The sequence below is a fragment of the Octodon degus genome, unplaced genomic scaffold, assembly GCF_000260255.1.
Source record: "Octodon degus isolate 3935 unplaced genomic scaffold, OctDeg1.0 scaffold00071, whole genome shotgun sequence".
In the NCBI taxonomy this organism is placed as follows: Eukaryota; Metazoa; Chordata; class Mammalia; order Rodentia; family Octodontidae; genus Octodon; species Octodon degus.
The window spans coordinates 7364852-7386758 of record NW_004524647.1 but is presented as its reverse complement, the minus strand read 5'-3'; the positions used below and the strand labels follow the sequence as shown (position 1 = coordinate 7386758).

The 21907-nt window shown below is 33.0% G+C and overlaps 1 protein-coding gene across 12 annotated transcripts in view; it reads right to left on the bottom strand.

The window, feature by feature from the left end:
* Clasp2 (cytoplasmic linker associated protein 2) overlaps positions 1-21907 on the bottom strand; it is a 203474-nt gene that overhangs the window by 122046 nt on the left and 59521 nt on the right. For all 12 annotated transcript variants that reach the window (XM_023719722.1, XM_023719727.1, XM_023719721.1 and 9 more), the window contains one exon: positions 9397-9543. In XM_023719722.1, the coding sequence (XP_023575490.1) occupies positions 9397-9543 (147 nt within the window). The remainder of the gene's footprint in view (positions 1-9396; positions 9544-21907) is intronic.

Sequence of the window (21907 nt, the reverse complement as noted above, 5' to 3'; positions counted from 1 at the left end):
ACAGATGAATGTCCATTTTGTATCTGTGTATTCAAAGTGGTTAGGATAGATATATAGTTGCATTCTCTTAATGAATAGAATGATTTGTTCTAAAGGTGTTTGTAAATAGGATCTTAAGTCCACATCTTGTACAGCAATTAACCACTAAGAAGAATATATGCAGTGTGTTGTTTGTTGAAACTGTACTTTCGATTTAATTTGAAACTGTCTCATTGCTATCTGTTTATCAATAAAATTTTCAAATAAAAAAAGATATTACTATAAAAGATCTACAAGTTTTGTATCTATACAGAGTTCTCTTTCATATGATAACAGCATACTGGTTATAACAAAGCATGCCTTTTAAATCATGGGCAGTTCATTTTAAACATTTAGAGGTAAAATATGTTGCAATTTACTTTCTAATAGTTGAGCTTTAAGAAAATTTTTTCATTCAATCATTTATACATTTAAAAAAAACTATTAGTACACATTTTGAGTGCATAATGATCACATTCATCAGGGGGAGTTTCTCCATGTAAATAACACAACTAAATTCTTTTTACTTTCCTGAGATATTTTTAAAGAATATGTGTGAGACTATATGTATATAGAGAAAATTCAAACAAACATGGAAAACACTAGTTATCAATATAGGTGATGAATGTTTATTATATTTTTCTAAATAAAACATGTGGGAAAACATTTAATAGAAAGCTAGGGTAGATACAATGAGACGAGGAAAAAAGAAGAGAAACTCTAGAAAAAGATCAAAATATATACAGAAGTATTTCAGCAGAGTAAAGAATGGTTTATTCAAATAGACTAAAGTGGCTATCCATTACAATGAACATATCATTATTTTATATATAAACAAATTCCAATGTACCAAACAAATATAAAATAATTAATCTTTTGGAATAAATGAGACTTTTTATAGGGACAGAACAGTAGTCTTTGTTTGTTTTTTTCCCTTTTTTTTTTTTTTTTTTTTTTTGGTGGAACCGGAGATTGAACTCAGGCCCTTAGGCTTGCCAGGGAAGTGCTTATTTCCTGAGCCATCTCCCCTGCCCCAGTAGTCTTTGGTTAAGACAGAAAATTCAGAAGTCAAAAAAGACATTGACAAGTTAATTTGCTTTAGTGAAAATCTCTCTCCAGCCTTTCTCCATAAATAGTTATTCTTTGTTGTTTTAATGTGGTAAATACACTATAGCCTCACAGACCTTCCCATATAATCTACAGTATCCTAACTAAAGTTTCTGACTTGATCTTACTGCAGTTTTTGTGACATGTTTGTTTCAATTAGATTCACTAGAATAATCCTCCACAATGTGTAATGTCATTTAATCTAATTTATGTGTACAAACACTACACTGTTTTCAGTGCCACACACAAAAAATATATGCTTGTGTGCAGAGCGCATTTTGCTTCTGGCCTATAATATCCTTCATATGGAAAATTAATGATGGAAATCTTTATATTCTAACAAAAATAAATTTATACACTAAAATTATTTGTCTAAAAATTTAGGCTGTTTTCTAATAAAGATGCATTTTTGATACACACAAAAAAAGGTTTTTTATGTATCATGATAAAAAATTCAGAAGTTTGATGCAAAATACTATAAACAGGAAAAGCTGAGGAAATGCTTGTAACTTTTAATAAAAAAAGACTAATATTTTTATAAATTCTAACAAACTGATGAGAGGTCAAAATAGCAAATAATTCACAGAAGAGACTAAGCTAACTCCTATTAATGGATTCAAACATTTTGAATCTCACTGGAAAATAAACTCCAGGTGGGCAGGGTAATTGTTCTGTTTTTTTGAGAAAGGATCTCATTGTATGGTCCAGAGTGGCTTAAACTCAGTGAGCCTCCTGCCACAGCTTCCCTAGTTCTAGGATCACAAGCGTGTACCACTATGTCTGGTAAGGTCATTTTTTTTTGTTGCCAGACATTTCCCAGAGATTACAGAAGCAGAGCAGACAAAATAAACTTTAGAAAATATTTGCTAGCTGTTGGCTAAAGGCATAGGTAGATGGAAAAATGCAAATCCAAAGAAAGAAATTTGACTTTCACCCATAAGAATGCCAATAATTAAAGAGAATGTTATATCCAACTCTTGGAGAAAGCAAACTTTATTTTAAATAATTAATTAATTAATTGTAATTTAAAATACATACAACCTTTGACTAAGTAATCCTATTTAAACAACTTTCTATAGAACAGAAACACCAGAATGACAAATACATGGAGGTCTGCATTCTCTGTAATGACTTAAAGCTGCAAATGTCCTTCTAAATGACATCAGTAGGGAAAGTTTATTAAATCAGGGTGCATCAGTAATGTGGAATATAGTTGCTGTGGTTGGAATGTGTTCCTCAAATTTCGTGTGTTGAAAACTTTTTATGGTTCCCAAGCTAGTGTTGATAATATTTAAAGGCAGAGCCTTTGGGAGGTGATTAGTGTTACCTTATCATGAGAAGGTCTTTCTGATGAGATTACTAACTTTATAAGATGAGAAAGCGAGAAAGAACACTTGCTGTGCCTCTTGCCATGTCATGATGCAGCAGGAAGGTTCTCAAATGTAAGCATCTTGATACTGGATCTCCCAGACTCCAGAACTATAAAAATCAAACCTCCATAATCTATGAATTACTCAGTCTCAAGCATTCTGTTATAGCAGAAAAAAAAAAAAAAAAAGAGAGAGACTGAGACAACTATAGAGCTATTAAAAGAATACAGTAGCTTCCATTTTTGATGTTATATTATAAAGCCTATGCGAAGCTTTATAATTTTCTAACACATAAATTCAGTCAAAAAGTATAATCACGGTTAGCAGTGTAACTGAGTGGTAGAGTGCTTGCCTAGCAAGTGTGAGGTCCTCAGACTGATTATCAGCAATAAACAAACAAGAAAATGAAGTATATTAACAATAATTAACACTAGGTTAATGGAATGAGTTGGCACTGCAATTATCTTTGTAAGTTTAAAGTCTTGAATACTCTATATGGTTGTCTCAGTGCATAACGTCGAATTTTGCATGTAGTAAGTCTGTGTACAACTGCAAATAAAGATAACAATTCAACCTATTTAATCTCAATCAATATGGTTTGTTAACCTCTTTTTTCTTTTTCCTAAATGTGCTGAATGCCTAAAAACGTAACAGTTGTACAAGGAATTACTTTGCCACTTTAAGTTCTGCACAGAAGGTAAAATAAAACTAAGGTCAAAGAGAGTAAGTGAAGCACATACTGTATATTCTTATATATAGTAAGAAATTAGGCAATTTATTACTCATAGTGATTCATTATGTACTGAAATCACATTTACTTTAAAAACCCAAGTTAAGGCAGATAGCATCAAGGCATTTTACAGTGGACAGTCAATGATCTGGGCTTCATACAATTGAATATAAGGGTCAGTGGCCAATCTCTGCATTCTGAATTGCAAAACAGAGTTTTGCTACATGTGATAAAACACCTGGATATGATCCAAAAGGCAGCATCTGACAGGGTGCGAAGCACTAGGTTCTCACTTCACCCCTGTCAACAAGTGATGATGGGCAGGCACATCATTCTACTCTCTGAAGCTGAGTTCAGGAGTCTGGAATAGATTATCTTTAAGATTCTTTCTGGGCTAAAATCCTCTGAGTTTAGGATCTTTCAAGAGGAAGAACCCAAAACATACAAAACAGAAATGTCATTTGGCTTCAAATAAAATTCAAATTAAAAGTGGAGGTCTACTAGTAAAGAATTCAGACTCCATGATTTTTAAAAACAGGATTAAGTAACAAATTATTGATCTCTATTAAATATATACAATTCTTGTTAGCTTCATTTGTTTAAAAGAAATGAAACTTTGTTGTTTGCATAATGGGAAAAGCGGTATGATTAGCATCATTTATAGAAAATAGATTCTTAATACAATTTTGGGCCAAACATAAATGAAATAAAATATAAAACATCATAAAGATAAGTAAGGATTACTGATTTTGAAATGGCAATGACTGCTTAATCAAAAGAATTGAAAGTTGAAGCCATCTGAAAGTAGGCATTCATATCACATGAGATAAAAAAAATACTCTACCCATTTGAATGAATGAGTAAACAAAAGAGAACAAAAAATTTTTTTTGAGAACTAATGATTTAGTCAATGATGTGTGGTCTATGGATTAACTACAAGGCTCAATAACAAATTACTAACCTCAAAATCTCATATTAATTATAAACAATGGCAATTTTAACATCTAATTACTGTCCCATTTTTTAAAAAATGAGGAACAGCCAAAATAATCGCCCCAGTAACAGGGATATTGTTACTTAGAAAATAAACTCAAAAAATGCAATTTTTAACAATGTATTTAGTACAGATCTACAGTGTCTCACTACACAGATCAGATTCCTAGTGATCCTCCTATTTTCAGCCTCCCAAGTACTGGGATTATAGGAACCTGCCACCATCTCTAGTCTCAATTGCCTTCTCAGTGCACCCCGGGAGGAGGGCCAGCATGGAATGCTGGGGATTGAACCCCAGGCCCTGTGTCTGCCTAAGTAGGTGCTTTAGTTCACTGAACTATCTGGCTGGCCCTAAAAATGCAATTCTGACAAGAAAGTACTAAAAAAAGGCAATTCTATTTATACTATTATAATGTTAAAATTACAGGTTTTCTCATTTCCAAATATCCTAGTGGCCGGGGAGATAGCTCAGTAGAATAAGCGCTTGCCTGGCAAACCAAGGTCCTGAGTTCAATCCCTGGTACTGGAAAAGAAAAAACCCAAAACCAAAACCAAAACCAAAACCAAATATCCTATATTGCTGGGAATCATACTAAACTTTAAAATGACTGATAAAAGGATGTGGATCATGACTGTAAATTATAATGTCAGAGGTACAGGATCTATCAGATTCCTAGTTACCAAGAAATGAGTACCCAGTTACCAAGAGATGAGGTGGCTGTACACCAGAATGATTTGTGTGCCCACTGACTAAATGAATAACGTGGACATAATAATTTCCCCCAAATAGCAGTTTGTATATCATAAAATAAAAATAATAAAAGTATCTCATTCCTTAAATGAGACAACACATACAAAAGAACTATCAAGAGATGTGAGTATTTTAAGCAACGTGGCACCTTAAACAACTGATTGTATTTCAAATCATTGGGCCAAAAGAAAAATATGCGAATTCCTGTTACATTACAATTATTTAGGGAATGAACTACTAAACAGAATTCACTTTATACTATTCTAGTTAGTACAGCACAACAGTAACACCCTTGACACCCACATAAGGGATTCTATAGCAATTTTACATAGGTATAGACCTAATCACAGCCTTTTCAATTCTCCTTGACTTAAAAGCCACAGAATTACAATATAAATAGAATAGGTTGGCCAGTAAGGCCAAAATACAAACGCAAACTAACACACACTGAAGATTAAACACAAATCTTATTATGCAGTATTAATTAATTGGCTAGGATATTGTGCTAAAAATAGCATATATCTAATTTTGATAGCTTTCAGAAGTTCAAAACTTCAAAAGCAGATTCAGTCAGGATTCCAAAGAAAACATTTTTGAAAACTTTTATTTTTTCTCTTTGTCAGACCCACTATAGTGGACTGTGACTGGCTTATACCAATTTGCCTAATCTACCTTCCATTTTCTTTAATCAGGAACCAATCACAACTATCATAAAAAACACAATACACAAGACATGTAGGAAAACAAAATAATACGTTAAAACTGAATCATCCCATATAAACTTGCAGTAATCCCTTATAAATTTAAGGTAAAGAAAATTTACAGTCTGAAGAAACAACAATCACAGAGAGACAGTACTCTTTTGTAGTAATTGAAGATATCATGTTAACAAACAAGTCATTTTGCTTGCATTCATTCCAAGGAGACAGATTTTAACACAACAGAAAAAGAATTACATAATTTCTCCAGAATTGAATGGGTTCATAATTTTTTGGAGAAAACTGCCAAACTGAGAGAACCCTAAAAATCTCTGCATGTTCTGATCCAGTGAACTTTAGAAACTTATTCCAAGTAAATAAGATTTGGGAATGTTCTCAAAAAATATACACAAAAGATCGATGAATAAAAACATCATACCATAGCAACATATGTGCACCCATGTTTATAGCAGCATAATTTGTCATAACTAAATCTTGGAAATAACCAATGTCCCATCAATTGAAGAACGGATAAAAACGATGCGGTATTTTTATACAATGAGTACTGCTCACCTATAAAGAAAGATAAACTCAAGGATATTATAGGTAAAATGATGCAACTAGAGACCATACTCATAAGTGAAACAAATCAGAATCACATGTATAAACAGTGTATTGTCTCCCCAGTGTAAGAAACTGAAAGAGTAAGATCCAAAAGGTACAATAGATATAGTGAAAGGGAAAGAAACTGCTCAAAATGAAAGAACAACTGGGATGGGGGAAAGGAAAAAAGAAAGGGGAAAAAAGATATATATACACACACACAAGATTGCTAAAATAGGGGCCAGGGTTGGTAGTCTAAGCACCTGCCTTTCAAACCAAGGACCTGGGTTTGATCCTCAGTACCACATGACGTGCCAGCCCCACACCAAGCCCCACTCTGAGCCAGCCACCAAAACCTGGGGAGGCTGAGGCATGAGTATCACTATGTGTCTGAGCTGTGTAGCGAGACACTGTACTAAACAAACACACAAATAAATAAATGATTCTTTAAAAAAAGATAGCTAAGATAATTTTATTACTAATTTCTATTAGTTCACTGAAAGGACAAGTTAGTGCTCATATTGTTTGATCAATTTTGCATGCCTGTATGTAGTAATCTGAACTATTATTTTGACAATAACAATATACAACATTATAACCATTGTTAATTTCCTATCGTCTTGTTTTGAAACTGCATCATTTTTATTTTTCTCTTCTTAAAATAAAAAAATGACAATTTATAATAGCAGGAAAAAATGAAGGCAACTTAAGATATTATTTAGTCATGGATAAGTTTCAACTAATAACAATGAGAAAATGTTTATTAGATAGAAGAAAAAGGTATACGATGAATAGTATCAATTTTGTCCTAAGAAAATACCTGTATGTATAAAAATACCTAGAAAAGTAATTATACAACTATTTGGAAAAAGTATACAACAATTTATTAGTTGATTTTGTCCACATAGTATTAATACAAGTATTTGTTCCAAGTTCTAATTCAGAACACAAAGTCAAATGGTGAATAATCACTTATCAGATTATGAATGATGTGATTCCTAAGGTCCCTTTTAATTCAAAGAATCTGCAACTCTAAAAAAACTTCCCATAAACAATAAAAATCAATAATCCTCTGCCAATGCCAGAAAATCTAAAATTATATTCTCAAAGAAAGACTGACAGCCAAGAATGGCATTAATCTCAGAAAGAACATCAATACCTCTGGCTAGTAGCTCTTTTCTTAGAAAACAGGCAGTGGGCCTAAATGAACTGCACAAAACAAAAGAAACAAGAATGAATCTTCAACTGCCAAAAGAGGAGGAAGAAAGGAGGACAAGGAAGAAGAAAACAGAGAAACAAAGAAAAATTTCCCCTTATTTTTAATCAAAAACACCACTGTCAGGATGGATGAAATAATCTATGAGCAGTTAATAACTATACTCATATAAATCACTTAAAATTTTTATATCTGCTACAACTACAAACTAGGAAGTAAGAGACATTAAGGCTTTCCTTTAAAAAAATCTGATATTAATTTGATTATTATCAGAATTAACTGACCTGTGATAAATAAACTATTTCAATTTTCCCTATACAGTAAACCATGAAAAAAGAGGTAATTATCAAACACTACCTCAGATTCATAAAAGTGTTAAACATATATAGCATGATGTATGTCAAATATGTAAGTAAAATAAGATAGCTTCATGGAGCTATAGGTTAGAATTCTACAATTCAAAAATCAAAGGAAACTGGGTGTGGTGGCACACACTTATAACCCTAGCACTTGGAAGGTTGAGACAGAAGGATCCCCATGAGTTTGAGGCCAGCCTGTGCTACACAGTGAGTTTAAGGCCCTGTGCACTACATAATGTAACTTTGTCTCAAAAAATGTGGGTGGGAGTTGGGGGGAATGAAATCCCTTGTAATGACTGAAGACAGCCACTTACCAGAGTAATATGTACTTTTTACTCGAGATTAAGACTATATAATAGAAAACATTATGTAATAGGACACTATAACTACTATTTCGATGAGAACATAATCAAATTTACAAAGCCAAAAGAAAATAATCAAAAATTTGAAGTGTAAATTACTCAAAATGACCAAAGAAAAATTTTTATTTCCTTCTTTGTTCATTTGTGTATATATACTTTACTATCCTTCTTGCTAGTTACATGATGTATAAGAGTATAACTTTTAAAAAGTTAAAATGCTTAAGATAGTTTCTCTATATTCAGAATATCATATGTCTTAGGAAAAAATATTTCCCTATATGGAAAGATCAGGGAAATAAACATCCTTATGGAACCTGGTCAAAATATACAGCTTTTAATTTTCTCTCTCTCTTTTTTTTTTTAAATGAAAGTAATACAGACCAAAAAGAAAAAAACAAATCCTCAAGACCATGATTTTCCCACCAGTTATCATAAATAAGAAAACATGTTTTTAAAAAATACTATAACAAATATTTTTAAAAGAAAAAAGATAACTGACTTTTTAGCCTTAAATATTAACATTTATTCTTACAGATTCATTCTATCACAGAAAAACCTAGCAAAACCTGAAATGTATTCATGGCTTTCTAATTAGCATATAAAAATATCACAAAAAATTTAAAGATAAGCAATATGCTAGAAACAGTTCTAATTTGTTTAAAGAACATTTACATGCTATATAACTGCATAAAACTTGCTTTGTCTTACTTATTTTTGAGGCAATTTTACATGACCAACACCCATTTCCTATTGTGACAAATGATTCAATAGTTATCTTTACCATTTTTTAAATGTTGAGATATTTAAAATTTCTTACCTATATGTATGTATAAATATATTACATAATTCAGCATTTTCTAGATGTAATTATAGTGCCTGAAAATTAGATGCTAAATTGTGAAATAAACTCTCCTTTAAAAAACCCACATCAAAAAAACTCCCTGAATTTTTCCTTAAAAAAAAATCTGAAACATAAATATTTTCAAGAAAACACTAATTCACATGCTCCTACTGGAAATAATAATATGCAATATTGTTAAAAGGTAGCACACTGGGTGTTGCAAAAGACTCTTGAGATCTGCAATCATGCTGCAGTCATGAATAAACATAGCCCTCTGAAGTTCTAGGTACATATGGCCATATCAAGGGCACAGAGCATGCACAGCAGACTGAAATAGATTTACATTACCTCCAACCTTAGGGCCACCTGCTGAACCAGGCTTCCTTGCACTGTTGACAGGATTTCCGGATGTCTTAGGTGCAGGAACCTTGAAGGCTGAAGCAGATGATGATGGCCTATTTCCATCCACTGATTCCTCATCATCAAAGCTTTTATCTGCACAAAGCATTAGAAAAATGTATTTAAGGAAGCTAAGCTTCATTTTCTATAAGACTAAAAATCCAAATAAAGGCATATATAAAATCACTACTTTGGTAAGATATACAATATAAAGGCCCTTTGAATAAACATTTATATGTTGTTTAACACTATATAAAAAATAATATGGTGTAATTTAAAATAAATATATCATATGTCCTATGTGTTATAAAGTCAAAATACAAAACCAAATATAATAACTCTAAGAACAGCAAAAAGCATTTTTCAGTTTTCTGCTACTCATGTAAGCCTTTCTGCCAGCTCCTCCCATAGTGCATCTTCCAGCACGCCCTGCCTTATTCCTTATACCCAGATTCTGCAACTTACAATCACAGATCCGTTTGCAAATCAGACGCCTCATTCCTCTGAAAGCTCTTAATTTCCCTCACCCTAGGATGCTCCCAATAGTTCACATGGCCAAATACAGTAAATTTGATACTAATCAAAGATTCTATCAAAAATAGATAGAAACAACCACAGAACCACCACTGAGGTTTGTGCCGGCATTTTTCTTTCTCTTCCCTGCTCTAGGTGCTGCAACAGCCAATCAGCTACAAGGTGACATCATCTTATGGCAGCTACTGCCAGATGAAAGGTAAAAATTCTCCCTGCATCTAAAAAATTTGCTCTATACCTATAATCTTTATTCTTTATCAAAATTGTAAAGGCATTTAATACCAAAGGTTTATAAAACTAATTTTTTTTTTTTACTGACAAATATTTTACATAAATAAAAACTAAGGTCTTATGCAATATTCATTCTGCTGGAGTGCTGATTATTTCATCAGTAAAGCAAGGAATATCAGTGTTCATTACTGCACATAATTAACTCTGTGATCTCAGAATTTGCTGCTTACTTAGGCCACAGAAACAAAACTGAACAATTTGTTCTAATAAATGGTCCTATAACATTCTACAAGAATCTTTTTACAATGTGAATTATTATACTAGTATCGCCTTATTATGGAAATGAAACACCCCAGCCTCTTAAAAAAAAGAACATCACAAGATATACGCAGCTTACTCTTCTGAAAACACGGTTTTCTCTAGGACCCTGCACAGACCAACCCAGACAAACAAGATGGGCGAGGCAGAGAAGCAGCTTTACCACAGGCTTCAAATCAGTCTGCCAGAATCATCTTCTTCCAGTCTGTTCTCACCTGTACAAATACCCAGTCACCACCACAGTAAAATCACCCAAAGGAAGGGATGCTAGAAGTACAATTATTAAATATATTTTAAAAAATACTCCAAGCAGCTTATAAGACTGTTTTATATAAGGCAAAAGGGTGGGGTTGTTAAAAGATATCTTAATAAAGCCATATTCTATTTCAGCAAGTGTTTACTTAAATTACATACAGGAAAAAAATAGCTTCTAGCTAAAGAAAAATTTCTTAGTATAATACCAGCCTGGATAAATTAACAGACTTAAAATCTATGCTTTACATAGACTACACTATTAAAAACATCACAATACCAAATAAACTTTCTGGCCCCATTATGCAAAATATGCAGCCAAGAGACAGAGTAGACCCAAAAATCTATGGAAAGGTGCTAAACCAGATTAGCTAAAAGTTCTCATGGAAACAGTGTTCTATTCCGACATATACACAAGAATCAAAGAGCAAATGTCTCTTACCATTAAAAAAAGATTAACTCTTAAGATTCTCAAATTACAGGTAAGCTAATGTTTAACTTTTTATCCAAATACAGTAAAGTATACAAATCCTAAATATGCAACACAGTGACTTTTCAAATGAACAAGCCAATGTAATAAGTATCTAGATCAATAAATTACCTATATCCTGTACACACCTGAAGACCCTTAAAAATCACTATTTCAAACAAAGATATTTTTGAACTCTAACACTGTAGTTGGTTTTGCCCATTTTTGAATTTTTATATATAGAAGGAATCATACAGAATACACACTGCTATCTGGCTTTTTTTCATTAGATGCTAGAAGACAATATCTAGAAGATTCATTTCATTGCTTATAGTTTCCTAATACATGAGTATGCCACAACTTATGTCCATTCTACTATTGACAGACTTTTGGGCTGTTTCCAATTTGAGATTTTTTTTTTTTTTTTTGAGTGCTCCTACGAGTACAAAGTTAAACGGTTCTAAGGATTTCAGCATTATTGTGGAACAATAAATAGTATGGGTTGAACATTCTTATTCTAAAATCTGAAATGCTCCAAAATCTGACACTTTTTTGAGTGATGACACTACACTCAGTTTTGGAGTTTGGATTTTAGAATTAAGGTTGGTCAGCTGATAAAAGTTATGCAAATACTGCAAGAAAAATCCTGAAAAACTTCTGGCCCTAAAACTTTCAGATAACGAATATTCAGTGCTGTATGTAATTTACTTTATATTGCAATAAATCAAATATACATACTGTAATATGTAGAGCAGTGTCCCTAAAATGTGATCCCCAGACTAGCAGCTGAGTTAGTACCATTATTTGTTAGAAACGTAAACACTTTAGTCCCAACACAAACCCATAACCTAACTGAATCAGAAATTCAGGAGATGCAGCCCAGTAATTTGAGAAGCTTTCTTAATGACCATGATGCACAAATTAAGGACCACTTCTCTAGGGCAAAGATTTCCAACCTTTTCCATAAAGCGTCACATACAATTACTTTAGGCTTTAGAATTCATACATATAAAGCCTTTCTGTGCAACTTCTCATTTATGACACTACAGCACCAAAGCAATCATCTGTGATATGTAAATAAACAGGTGTGGCTGTGTTTCAATAAAATCTTTATAGAAAGAGGGCAGGTGGATTTGGTCTGCAAGCAACAGTTTACCAATTCTTGTTCTAGGGAACCACTAAGAGTAAAATATATGCACGAACAAATTAATAGACAAAAAGCAAAATAAAAAAAGATTCGATTAACGAAAAGATAAAAACAAATGACAATGATAAAAACCAAATATAATGGTAATTACCTTAAGTGTAAGTAAGCTAAACAGTCCAAGTAAAAGACCAACACTGGGACTGGGGAGATGGCTCAGTAAAGTAAGCGCTTGCCTGGCAAGCTCCTAGGGTCTGAGTTCAATCCCTGGTTCCACCAAGAAAATAAATAAATAAAAGACCAACACTGAATATTTTTAAATAGATCACTAACATGAGATACACATTAAATGTAAGATCATATAAAGGCTAAAGTAAAATTATAAAGATGGACCATGGCAAATACCATCCAAAAAAGCTGACATAGTTATATTAATTTCAAAATAGGTGGCTTAAAGAATCATTACTAGAAATAAAGATATATAGTAATGATACAGAGATGAATCCAATGGGTGAAATATCAAAATCTTAAGTGGTTATGCACTCAAGAAAACTTCAAATATATAAAAATTAAAGAAAATTTTAAAAGGCAAAATCTCAAAAAATTTATAAAAGTTGTACATTCTTTTATCATAAGTTAAAGGAATTCATATAAATAATTTATCAGAACCCTAAAATTAAATATCTGTTTTACAACACAAGCAGCAATCAACTATAAATATTCTAGGCTTAAACTTTTTTCTCACCTACAAAACAGAAAAACAAATCCCAATTATTTTTGTTTAGCAGCTATCATTTCATGAAATAATAGGTACTGACTTTTAAAACACTGATTTTTTTGAAGCTTCTTAAAGCAGGAACTCTGTCTTGAACATACTATAACACTACTGCCCAGAACAATCAGGAGCTCTCATAGCCAATTAAAGTCTCCTTGCCTCTGATCTCTTTGTCCCTTGTGCATTTCTTCATAATACACATTCTGAGTTGAATAAAGTCACATCACTGATCATAATTCTTCCATGACCCCATAACAAAAACTTCAGAACTCTAAGGCCTTAGACATCATGCCCGTGTATCCAACCTCATGTCCTACTTCTTTTTTTCTCCAATCCAATCTTACTAGCCTTCTTACGTGTGTTATGTAAGGACCTTTGTACTTTTTTCTTCTACCTAGAATGCTATCTGCACATCCCTGATGCCCCTCCCTCTATGTATCAACATTATTCATTCACCATCATGTCTTTGTCACCTTTCTCAATGAAGCTTTCTTTGAACACTAACATTACAATTATTCCAACACACTGACACTTTGATCTGTCTTCTTGTCTTATTTCTTTTTCTAGCATTCACCATCTACATATGTCATTAATGTTACAAGTCTCTTCTCCCTCAAAGATATGATCTATGAGGGAGGGACGTATATATATTTTTGCCCACTGCTGTATCTTCTACGTGTGAAAAAATGCCTAAATAGCACAATTATCTGAAGGAAGACTTTTGGTCTGCAGAAAAAGAAGAATTACTAAATTATTTGAAGCAATAGTCCATATGCAAACAACTATATATACTGAAGGAAAAAAAACACAATGTGGAAAATCTTAAAAGCAATAAATATTTGACAAGATAGTAAAAATTCAAGGATAAAACCAATACACGAAAGCTTCTCTTCCAAAGGTTCTGTGGGACAAAGGGAACAGAAACCAAAAACCAAATACGACAAGAGTCCGAAGCTGATATACTACATAGACCATAGATAAACCCTTATTATACTCCCATTGTTTATTCCTTTCATAAATTTCCCAAGAGAATAGGTAAGTGAATCAAATGGTGCATTTCATTAAAATTAACTGCTTGAGAAGTTCAAACACTTCACATTCAACTCTAAGGCTCAGAATGGTAGTACTACTAAGCAACAGCAGAAGCACATATAAAATGTCTATGGAAGAAAGTATCTCTCAAACTACCACCACAAACAATTTTCTAAAGGCCATCAGAAACAATAGCAAACAAGACACCACGAATAAGAATAGAAAGAAATAGATATTAGGAATGGATCTATTTAAAATCCTGCTTCTGCCAGCAGACACAGACTAATACACAGTAAACTAACTCAAAAATAATTTTGGAGATTAGAAAATTGTAAGAAGTTACAGTTTTTAAATACCATAATCAAACAGAACTATATATGAAAATATAGAGAAATATAACTTCAGAAAGTAAAAAGAACTAAGATATGTTTTGTACATGTATCAACTTCCCATGATCAATGTAATTACCAATTACCAACAGATACTAACAAAATGTTTTTAAATTAAAAATTAAAAAAATTTAAATAATGGAATTTAAATGCAGCAGGCAGAATTAACATCAGATTAGGTACTGCTCAAAGGATCAGATCATCACTGAGTGGGAAGAAAGAAGACACCACATGGGAAATGTATAGAAATACTCTATCATTTTTGTCAAGTAAACAAGTATCAAGCACATTAAACAAACCATATTTTAAAAAAATTATGCATTTAGTACAGGGTGTACAGAGTTTACAGGATCTCTTACATAGAATGGACTTGTAGTGACTCTCCTGTTTTCAGCCTCTCAAGTGCTGGGATTATAGGTGTACACCACCATGCCCAGTCTCAATCGCCATCTCAGAGCACCCCGGGGACGGGATTGAACCCTGGCTGCTGTGCTCTGCCTAAGCAGGCACTTTAATCCACTGAGCTATCTGGTCAGCCCATAAACTGTAGATTATGATTTTGTCAATACTTCTGTTCTCCTTCTAACTACAGTTGGATACAGAAGCTAAACAAGACACACATATTAAAACGAACTAAATAGCTAATCTTAAAAAAAAGGGAGACAATTAGAAATTTAAAAGGGGGGCCGGGGAGATAGCTCAGTAGAATAAGTGCTTTCCTGGCAAGGACAAGGTCCTGAGTTCAATCCCTGGTACCGCAAACAAAAAAAGAAAAGAAAAAAGAAACTTAAAAGGTAAAAATCACAACAGACACTGCCAAAATCCAAATCATTAGCAACTACTTCACAAGCCTGTACACCAAAAATCTGGAGAAACTAGAAAAATATATGAAGTTTCTAGATACATATAAATTTATAAAAACTGTAAACACAAAATAAACACAGAAATATCAAGTATCCCTATATACTAATAATGAACTCATGGAGAAAGAAATTAAGATAAAAAATCATTCACAATAGCAGTAAGTAAAATTACTTAGGAATTAACAAAGAAAGTCAAAGACCACTACAATGAGAAATTATAACACTTGAAAAAGAAAATCAAGAAAGACATCAGAAGCCAGAAGATAGCTCCTGTTACTGGACAGGCAGAACAAATATAATCAAAATGATTATATTGCCAAAACTGATAGATAGGTACAGCACAATCTCAATTAAAATTCCAAAAGTTTTTCTCTCAGATCTAGAGAAAACAATCCTAAAACTCATATACAACCAAAAGACATCCAGAATAGCAAAATTAATCCTGGGTAACAAAAACAAAGGAAGAAGTATCGCAATCCCAGATTTGAAGTTATATTACAAAGCCACTGTGACCAAAATAGCATGGTATTGGCACAAAAACTGGCATGTAATTCAGTGGAACCGAATAAAGGAAACACAACAATCCCAGGCACATTATGCTGTTTGATCTTTAAGAAGGGGGTCAAAAATACACACTGGAAGAAAGACACCCTCTTTAATAAATGGTGCTGGGAAAATTAGATATTCACATGCAGAAGATTGAATCTCACTCCATACATCTCATTTTGTACTAAACTAAAACGAAGATGGATCAAATATCTAAATGTTAAAACAGAAACATTTAACCTAATGCTAGATAAAATAGATAAAACTGTAGAACACAAAGGCAGGCAAATACTTTTTGTACAAAGCCTAACAGCACAAGAAATAATACAGAGAGTAGCCACAAAAGGAATTGTATCAAAATAAAAAGCTTCTGCACAGCAAAGGAAACAACCAACACAGTAAAGAGACAACTTTCAGCATGGGGAAATTTTTTTGCCAGCTATCCCTTGGACAGAGAACGAGCATGTAAAGTATGTAAAGAACTCAAAAACAAAACAAAATAAGACTTCACAAAATTAAAAATCCAAAAAATGGGCAACCAAAATGAACAAACACTTCTCTGAAATACAAAAAGCCAATAAATATATGAAAAAAATGTATTGGAGAAATGGTTGTTAGAGAAATTCAAATTAAAACAACACTGAGATGCATCTTAATCCAGAAAGAATGGTTATAATCAAGAGATCAAATAATCACAGATGCTGATTAGAGTGTAGGGAAAGGGAACTCTTCTACATGGTTGGTGGCAATGTAAACTAGTACAATCATTATGGAAATCAGTGTGGAGATTCCTCAAAAACTAAAAACAGAAATTGCATTTGACCTAGAAATTTCCTTTCCAAGGATCTTCCCGAAAGAGTTAAAGATATATTACAAGGCTACATGCATACTCAAGTTTATAGCAGCACAATTCATAATAGCTAAATCTTGGAAATAGCCAAATACCTATCAACCTATGAATGAATAAAGAAAATGTATTTATACATAATAGAGTACTATTCTGATATAAAGATAAACTTGAGTCATCCAGAGGTAAATGGATAGAACTGCAGCCACAATATTAAGTGAAACAAGACTCACAAGCTTAAGTATCACATGGTTTCTTTTATACAAGAAACCTAAATTTTATACATAGATAAGAATAGGGAGACCATTTTCAAATGCATGGAGGAACAAGAGATTGAAGGATGGGAAAAGAGGGAGGGGAAAGGGGATTTTAAAAGAAGAATTAAAGGGAGAACAGATGAAAATAAAAGCTTTTGCAAATGTAAAGGGGGAGCAAGAGGTGGAAGGAGCAGGGACTGAGGAGAAAGGTAAAGGATAGAAAAAAAACATCTACTATATACATGCATGAACTCTTCACAATAACTATAATCATTATGTACTACAAGCATGTACTAATAAAAAAAACTCAAGGGTAAAAATTACTAACTTGAGCAGGTTCAGTGACTATGTATATGATGGACATGGAAAAGAAGAGACAGATGGTGAGAGAAATTAATAAGACATAGGAAAGGAGATAATGATAACAATAGAGATAGAAATAGAGGTGGCAGAGAAAAAGAGATGGAGAGAAAGAGGACATGAAAGAAGAGACAAGAAGGAATGGAAGGAAAGAGGAGTCCAAGGTAGAACAGGAAGAGAAAGCCTGCTCTGGACTCTCTGCTCTCACCCTCTCTGAGGGTGGTTTCCCAAACTTTAAATTAATTCTCTTTTGTAATTAGCAAGTCTATAGTGAAAAGCTTTTAAAATTTCTTGCACTGTATTTAGTGATAAGATATACTAATAAGATGAAGGAAGAAAGGACAGGAAGTGAGGCAAAGTACAGCAACACAATTTTATTTATCAAAAATATCTTAAGTGAATTTTGAGAAAATACTAACACCACTCAAAAACAGTTGGTCAATATATGAAAGTCTGTTAATATCTGCATTTCTCTGGCAGGTCTAAAATATAATGAAATAATATTTTAAAAAATTGTTTAAAGAGCACAATATGCCCCTTGAAAATATCACTTTAAAAAGTATACAGACAGGAGTATTTGAATATTTAATTGTTTTCTTTTCAGAAAAAAAGTTACTGATCTTAAGTATAATGGCCAGTCCAGTTCAGTGACTGGTGAATCTGGAGTGGTAGACTGAAAAAGGAACTGTAGGGCCTTGAATGCCAGGCTCAGGATTTAGTTAAAAAAAAAAAAAAGAATGACTTTCAAAAAGAAAAAGAAAGGGGGGAGGGGAGGAGAGAGAGAGTGAGCAAAAAAAGCGAGCAGCAAAAAAGGAGAGATGAAGAAGAGACAGGACAAAGAAGAGGAGACTGGAAAAAGTAGGGGAAGTAAGAAGACAAAGGCAAGATGAAAGCGAGGAAGAAGAAAAAAAGGCCAAGTAAGAAAGAGTAGGCTCTGCCTTCTTAAAGGCCACAAATCTCATATGTACATACCTAAAGTCAAAAGGTTATGAAAGGGGCCAGGAAGATAGCTCAATAGAATAAGCACCTGCCAGGGTCCTGAGTTCAATCCCTGGTATTGGAAAAAAAAAAAAAAAAAAAAAAAAAAAACAAAAAAAAAAAAAAAAGTTATACAAACTCAGCTTTTGTTGTCTTTTAAATTTGAAGGCAAAATCTGAACTAACCTAAACTCAGTGTATACTGTGACACAGTCTGCATTCCAAACACTAATCTTCAAAGTTTCAGATAAAGATTTGTGAATTTGTATTACATTAATCAAACCCTATCCTCCTTCCCTACCTACTCCCTCAAAACCCTTCTATCCCTGCAAGAAGGGCCATATATTCAATTGGTTTTTAAAACAAACTTTCTATTTCACTTTTACAAGTATATTTCAAAATCTGAAATTTCTGCTTTTTTTTTGGCCGGGGGTGGGGGGGAGGGATACCGGGGTTTGAACTCAGGCCCTTGTACTTGCCAGGGAAGCACTTATTCCACTGAGCCATCTCCCTGGCCCTAAAATTTCTACTTCTAAGACTCAAAATTGCTCTATCTTAAATGGTCCACGAAATAACAAGCCAAAACTCTGTATCATGTTTAACATATTTATTCTGTGTGGAGTTTCTCCAGTGAAACAACTAGTTCATTTAGAAAAACCCTCAATACTGGTAGGTTTTTATGCACTCAATACACTCAGTTTCAGAATAACTAGTTGTTTTTACCAAGTTCCTCTTTCCACTTAAAGCTATATCCTTCCTTATTCTAATTAAAACAACGGGCAACAGGACTCTGGATTTCTGAACTGTATAAGATATATATAATTACACATATATGTATATGTATCGCACAATAAACAGTCCTATCTAATATCTAAATTACCAACTAAAAATTGTATCACTGATGTCTCAGAAAACTCAAATTTAATTATTTACATTCCCCATACTATGCTTTTACAATAGGATGCTCCTTTTAGCTTTCCTCTGACTTCACAGGTTCCCTTAGCTCAGTGTATTCTGATGGCTATTATGACTTCACCCTAATAATGTTGGGTAACTCCTCACTATACTTTCTAGCCAAGACAATCTCAGCTATTCCAAATTTATATATCCAACTGCCTTTGACATTTCTCTCATGGGGATCTCAAAGGTAGCTCTAGCTTGACACAGATAACAGCACCCACAGCATTTCCAAATCTATTCTCCTAAGTCTTCCCTCATTCTAATACAATCAATGACAGCTATCTCAGCAGCTCAAACTCAAAATAAGAGATCTCTGCTCAATACAGATCATCTACCCATACTGCTTGTATGTAACCCCAAGTAATATATTAAATGTAATTATTTCTCTGTACCTCAATTGCAACTCCTGATCTAAAACTAGACTAAAAAATAAAATAAAATAAAATAAAATAAAATAAAATAAACTAGACTAGTACCATCACTTCATGTCCAACTTCTTTTTTATTTTTTTAATTTTTAAAAAAATTTTTAGGGAAGGGTCTACAGGGTGTCCAGAGTCTCACTACTAGATCAGACTTGGAGGGATCCACCTGTTTACAGCCTCCCAAGAGCTGGGATTACAGGCACGCGTCACCAGCGCACCCCAGGGGCGGGGGCCAGCACAGCAGGCCTGAGGATCAAACCCCAGCCCCTGTGCCTGCTTGCTGGCGCTTTAATCCACTAAGCTATTTGGCCAGCCCAGTCCAACTAAAGTAGTCTCTTTGTTTATTTTCTTGACTTTCTTCCAAACCACAAAGTAGGATGTGATTATCTTTAAAAAAGCAATCTGGACCAATGGCTGCTAACATCATAAATGAAAGCATGATGGAAGGCTTTCTAAAGAATAGATTAAGCTGATAAAAACTAACCCCATAGTTCATATTAATAGCACAAAGACAATCAGACACACATTGTATGGCTTCTAACAGAAATCAAAAAGATCACATAAAATATCACCTATGAAAACTCTATCAACCAAATACCAAAATCATACCTGATTTTAAACACAACATTATTTCAGAAAATACCGGGGATATAAAAACACTAAAAAGCAAAAATACAAAAGCACCATGGTAATACAAACAATAAAATCTGATGTACAGGAAAATTTATATCTATTAGTCTTTTTTATCTTCAACAAATACATGACAAGATGATGAAAAAAATAAAGAGAAATGTTACAAAGTCTTAAGAGATGTACCTACTATAGTAGAGAATCTTGTTTGAATCCTAATGCAAATCATAAAAAGATATTTATGAAACAATGGAGGAAATATGAACACTGAATATTTAATATCAATGGTTAATTTTTTATATATGCTACAGGTATTGTGTATGTGTGCTCATCGGAGTCCAGCAGAATAGTGCAGCTAGGAAAAGATGAAGTAGGCATACAGATGGATAAAATTGGTTATAAAAATTCATTTTTCCTTTCCTTACAATGCTGGAGGTCAAATGCAGGGCCTCACACATGCTAGGTGAGCACTTATTACTGACCTACACTCCAAGTCCTAAAAACTATTTACATATTAATAGTTCCCAAAGATAGATGATGGCTGGTAATACAATATTATCTCATTCTGGATATGTCTAGCTAAAAAATTATAATAATTTAAATCACTTTACTCCCTTGTTCAAAACCCTGTTGTGAAACCTCAACAATATAAGCAACATCATAAAAAACAAAGAAAATGAGAGTATATAAAATTATCCCCTAAAAGAGAGCAACAAATTATTAAGTAAAAAGTAAAAAAGAACAGAAGGCTAACAAAGAATACCCTTACAAAACTGCAATTTAGAATTGTAAGAAGCTGATTAAAACAGCAGAGAACTGATCTACCTTGAAGCATTACAGAAAACTAACAACTTCTAAAGCAGAAAGTATAGAAAGGTATACAAGGATCAACTGAAAATCTGAAATTATTTCATCAAACTCTTCCCTATCTCCAATTTATGGAACTTAATACACTCAAGTACCCATATGCATGTACCCATGAACTCGTGTGTGTGCGTACATATCCCTCCATGATTCTGTGAAATTGGAATCACTACAAAAGGTAAAGAAAAGTTCTCGTACTACTTAAAGTTTTGTTCACCAAAGTTAAAGGTCTGGATGACAAGGGTAAGGCAACCTCCCAGAACACAGAATTAAAAAGAAAAAGATGAAAAACTTAACAGAGAACAGAAAGCCTAAAAGACAGTGTATCAACCCAAGAGGTCTAGCATCTGACTAATATAAGGAGACTATAAAAGGCTAAAGCTAGTAAAAGAGAAAATATCAAAAAATAAATTGAGAAAAACTTTTTTAAAGAAAAAACTTCTCAGAGCTAAATAAAATCACATACATGCCCTCAGAAGAAAAAAATCATGTAGCAAAAAATTTAAATATACTCAATTTAAAATAATTACTTTTAGAAAAATTACTAGAAACTGGAAATTTGTGTTTCTAGTAAAACTCAAATTTTTA